The 4,072-nt window shown below is 49.6% G+C and overlaps 4 protein-coding genes across 4 annotated transcripts; all 4 read right to left on the bottom strand.

Annotated features, from left to right (window-relative positions):
* DQ04_12741030 (hypothetical protein) lies at positions 1-383 on the bottom strand (the record flags this gene model as incomplete). Its single annotated transcript, XM_009316807.1, has 1 exon — positions 1-383. A coding segment is annotated over one exon (383 nt), but the record flags the coding sequence as incomplete, so codon positions are not given.
* Positions 384-940: 557 nt separating this feature from the next.
* DQ04_12741020 (hypothetical protein) lies at positions 941-1,417 on the bottom strand (the record flags this gene model as incomplete). Its single annotated transcript, XM_009316806.1, has 1 exon — positions 941-1,417. The coding sequence occupies one exon, from the start codon at positions 1,415-1,417 to the stop codon at positions 941-943; it is 477 nt and encodes a 158-aa protein (XP_009315081.1).
* Positions 1,418-1,463: 46 nt separating this feature from the next.
* Positions 1,464-1,958, bottom strand: DQ04_12741010 (hypothetical protein; the record flags this gene model as incomplete). The annotated part of the gene is made up of 1 exon (XM_009316805.1): positions 1,464-1,958. One exon carries the CDS (start codon positions 1,956-1,958, stop codon positions 1,464-1,466), a length of 495 nt encoding a protein of 164 aa, XP_009315080.1.
* A 1,299-nt stretch (positions 1,959-3,257) lies between these two features.
* On the bottom strand, positions 3,258-3,908 carry DQ04_12741000 (putative RNA-binding protein 6; the record flags this gene model as incomplete). The annotated part of the gene is made up of 1 exon (XM_009316804.1): positions 3,258-3,908. One exon carries the CDS (start codon positions 3,906-3,908, stop codon positions 3,258-3,260), a length of 651 nt encoding a protein of 216 aa, XP_009315079.1.
* Positions 3,909-4,072: the final 164 nt, after the last annotated feature.

Genomic DNA, 4,072 nt, shown 5'->3' with positions numbered 1-4,072 from the left:
CATGCAGTTCCATCCAAACCTATAGTATCAGCCACACTGAAAGCAGCGGCACCGAGAGGATTACTTGCCTTATCGACGCTATGCGAAAGGGATGGAACCGATCGTTCCATTTGATCCAACTCATTCTTTAGCCACGCGTCTGATATTTGATTGGCAATGTAATTGTCCTTCATCATTACAATCTGCGCACGCAGTCTTTCCAGCTCATCTTCGTAGGAGTTTGCAAGCGCAAAGACAACAGTTTTGTCGTACAGAGACGAAGTCATTAACTCCACCAAGTGTTTGTTCTCTTCCCGTTGGTGGCAGAGGTCTTCGCGCAAGTGTGCAGCAACAGCCAGCTCTTCCTTTCGCCGACACCGATCGCTGCCGTCTTTTTCCTCCATTGCCCTACGAAGTGTGCGAGCCGTACTCAAGGNCACCGATCGCTGCCGTCTTTTTCCTCCATTGCCCTACGAAGTGTGCGAGCCGTACTCAAGGCGTCCGTAAGTTTCCCGTTGGAGAGTTTCAGCTCCGCTGTGACGATGCAATGCAGTCGGCACAATACACTGTGGAGACCGAAAAATATTTTCACCGATTCATCAGACTCTTCAGAGATGATCCGATGTCTCGCTTCCGCCTCAGCGTGCACAGCGCCTATTATGCTCATATGTATTCTTCGCCCCCTCAGTATGTGGCAAGTATAAAGCGCCCGCACACAAACACCCCCACACCCTCACAAACAACAAAAAGGAAAACATTAAGGCAGCCTCACCAGAATGAAGAGTAAGACATCATACAAAAAAGAAACGGCACACAAACCAAGCATTGGCATCATGCCACATTCGACTTTGTCATCCTCATTGCCCTGTCCATTGCGTTTGCCGCGCAGCAACAGCAACAGCTCGCGCAGCTAAGTGGCGTGCCCCTCACCGCACTGCAGGAGGTCGCATTGGGAGAAGAGCTATAACGAGGTCTTTGTACGCCGAACAATGTCGCCAGGGTGGGCATGTGCGACGGCGGCCACTGCGTCCTCGCAGGCCAGCGCGCTCACGAGAAACAGCGGTGAGCCCCACTCATCAAACACCCAAACGCCCAGCGGGCCCTGCAGCACGTCGGCACCGACAGCCTTGAAGTCATCTGGCGCCCCCCAAACAGTCCACCAGCAGCCGAAAAGCATACTGTGTGCGCGGAGAGCATCTTCCACGCTGTGGGAGAAGCGGCACCGTGTGCGGACGTTAATGGGCACGTACTCACGGAAAGCGTAAAGCGCAAATTGGTGATTCACCGCCCGCCGCCCAGAGGTGGTGGGGCCCGCAAACGCCGACAGATTCATCACACGGCACCTCTCGCCACGGTCATTCTCCACCTCGACGGATGGTACAGTTTCTTTGCTGTCATGAACACACTTATGATAAGATTCGTCACAATTAAAATACATCTGCAGCCGTCTCTGTGAGAAAACAAATAAGTCAAGCTCTTCCCTGCTAAGCCAAAAAGGAGAATCGTATTGTTGTTCCTTCGCCAGCGTTCTCANGTCTCTGTGAGAAAACAAATAAGTCAAGCTCTTCCCTGCTAAGCCAAAAAGGAGAATCGTATTGTTGTTCCTTCGCCAGCGTTCTCAGTTCCGCCAAGGAATTCTTCGCCCATGTGAGGGCAACCCCTCTAGCAGAAAGAGCCGGGGCTGTGATATCGACGCTGGCGCACGAATCGCCACGGTTCATGTCGATGCGCCGTATGTACTGTGAGTGGGTAAGTGTTGCGCGCGCAACGCTGACGCATAGTGTGTTGTCGAGCGCCTCCTCCGGTACCATGACGGGCCACAGACGTTGTGGGTTCACTGAGAGGCCCAATTGAAGGATCTGCGCCCAGGTAAGCACGTGCGCTTTGCTCTGTGAGCGCAATGATGCTGCTGCTGTTGTGATCATGTCACTCGCCCATTGCGCGAGAGGCTCCTCGAAGATAGTAAGCCGCCTCCACATTCACGGTCTGCATACAGCTTGTCCTGCACATATATACAGAGAGCAAAAGAAAGAATAATAATAATAATAATAATAATAATAATAATTAGAGTAATAATAAATGGGAAAGGAAAAAGCATTTGATCTGACAAGAGAAGCAATGAAAGCAGCTACAGGAGCCGTTTGTGTCTTGCGGTGCTACCTCATTCCTCACAAATACAAGAACGACTACAAAGGATCACACAAGAATCACCTTCATAAACAAGCAAGTAATGGCACTCACACACGTAGATAAAGAAGGCGAGAAACACGCACACGTACAAGCGTATATGTATATATATATATATGTATACATATATATACACACACGTTTATGACGCCAGACCGTCAGTAGAAGTTGGCATCGATCAAACTGCACCTACTCACTCACCAAAACTTAGTGAGAGGCGAAGGCAAAGTATACCACGGCGTGCTCGAGAGAAGAAAGCGAAAACAAAAAAAAAAAAAAAACAATACCAAAAACGAAAAGGCAGAAAAAAAAGACGAGAAAATCAAAAATAAAAATAAAAAACGACAATTCAAATAATACAGTCACACGAAATGAAAAAGAAAAAAACGAACAAAAGAAAAATCAGCGGTAAAGAAAGGGAACCAGAAACAAGAAACATGAGTGAGCATCACAACAACTACCACACCGCCAAGAAGAAAAAAAAAAGGGGGGTGTGGGGAAACAAAACACAGCGTTCTCACTGGAATAGGGGTCATCAAAGCGCCGCCCACACGTACACCTGCGTGATTAGCAAAAGAAACAAGGCATGCCAGGATCCAGGAGATGTCGTTGTCCATGGCGCAGATGAAACGTCTAGAAAACCGATCATGCGATAGGAGGAAAGGCATAAATTTGGGTTCCACTCCGAATTGCATGGCCCGTGTTGTTGTCGCTGTTGTTGTTGTCGCTACTGTTATTGTTGTGGTTGTTGTTTTGACTTTTGGGCATTTTTTCTGCCTCCACACACACAGAAAGTGAAACACAAATACACATAGACATACAAACGCACAAATACACACACACACGCACGCACACACGCACGCACGCACAGTGGAAGAGTGAGGAAAGAGAGAAAACAAGGCATATCAACTACGAAGAAGAGAATAACCATAACGATGGCAAAGATTGGCACCACTGCACTGCGAGCAAGCAACGTCGTCAATGCGCCAGCCTTCTTATCTCTCTTCGTTGCATTTTCATCTCTTCCTACTCCTCCGCTGGAGAGTCTATGCAGAAGCAGGCAGGCAGAGCTGCTCGACGCACCACAAGTCTCAGACAATTGCTCCATGCGGGTAATGCATTGGGGCGCTTGAAACAATGTTGAGTGGGTTCGTGGAGTATCCCACTTTCAGTCGCTTTCCATGGAACTCATAACCGTTCATGCGGTCCACTGCCTCCTTCGCGTCCTCGGGGCGGCAGAAGTACACGAAGCCGTACCCCTTTGGTAAGCTTGTCTGCCTATCACAAATGATGCGGGCGCCGTCCAGCGGACCAAAACGCGAGAAAAGTTCATGCAGCTCCGCCGTGGCCACATCGGGGGCAAGGTAGTTCACAATAAGTTGTTTGCGGCACCTCTCATCGTTGAGCGGCAGGGGCCCAACGTGGCGGCGCTGCGGAGAGGGGTTGTAGTTGAACGCCTGATAACCGCCGGGCATCGCGGGATAACCACCCATGAAGTTCTGGTTCATGGGCGACACGCGCATCTGCATGAATTGGGAATTTGATTGGGCCTGTGAAGGCATTACAGAGCGTTGTTGTTGTTGTTGTTGTTGTTGTAAATGCTGCTGCTGGTCCTGCTGCAGCTGAGGGTCTACATAAGGCTGACGATGCTGTTGCATGTGGCGCGGCATCATCGCGTACTGCGGGTAGCCTTGAAAGGGCGCAGTTTGCGATGGTGGCTGGGAGCCGTTGGGGTAGTACATGCCGGTAACACAAGCACACACAACTGGGGTCGGGTAAACGTTTTTTTCTCTTCTACTACAGCGCACAGTTCAGCAGAGAAAGAAGGGAACAAAGCAAGAAATGAATACATTCGCTGAATCAATTCAAAAACAAAAAGAATGTATAAACGCGTGAGCCACCTCGC

The sequence above is a fragment of the Trypanosoma grayi genome, assembly GCF_000691245.1.
Source record: "Trypanosoma grayi strain ANR4 Tgr_1274_V1, whole genome shotgun sequence".
Lineage (NCBI taxonomy): Eukaryota > Euglenozoa > Kinetoplastea > Trypanosomatida > Trypanosomatidae > Trypanosoma > Trypanosoma grayi.
The sequence above is the reverse complement of the archived record's forward strand: the minus strand, read 5'-3'. Positions and strand labels throughout refer to the sequence as shown.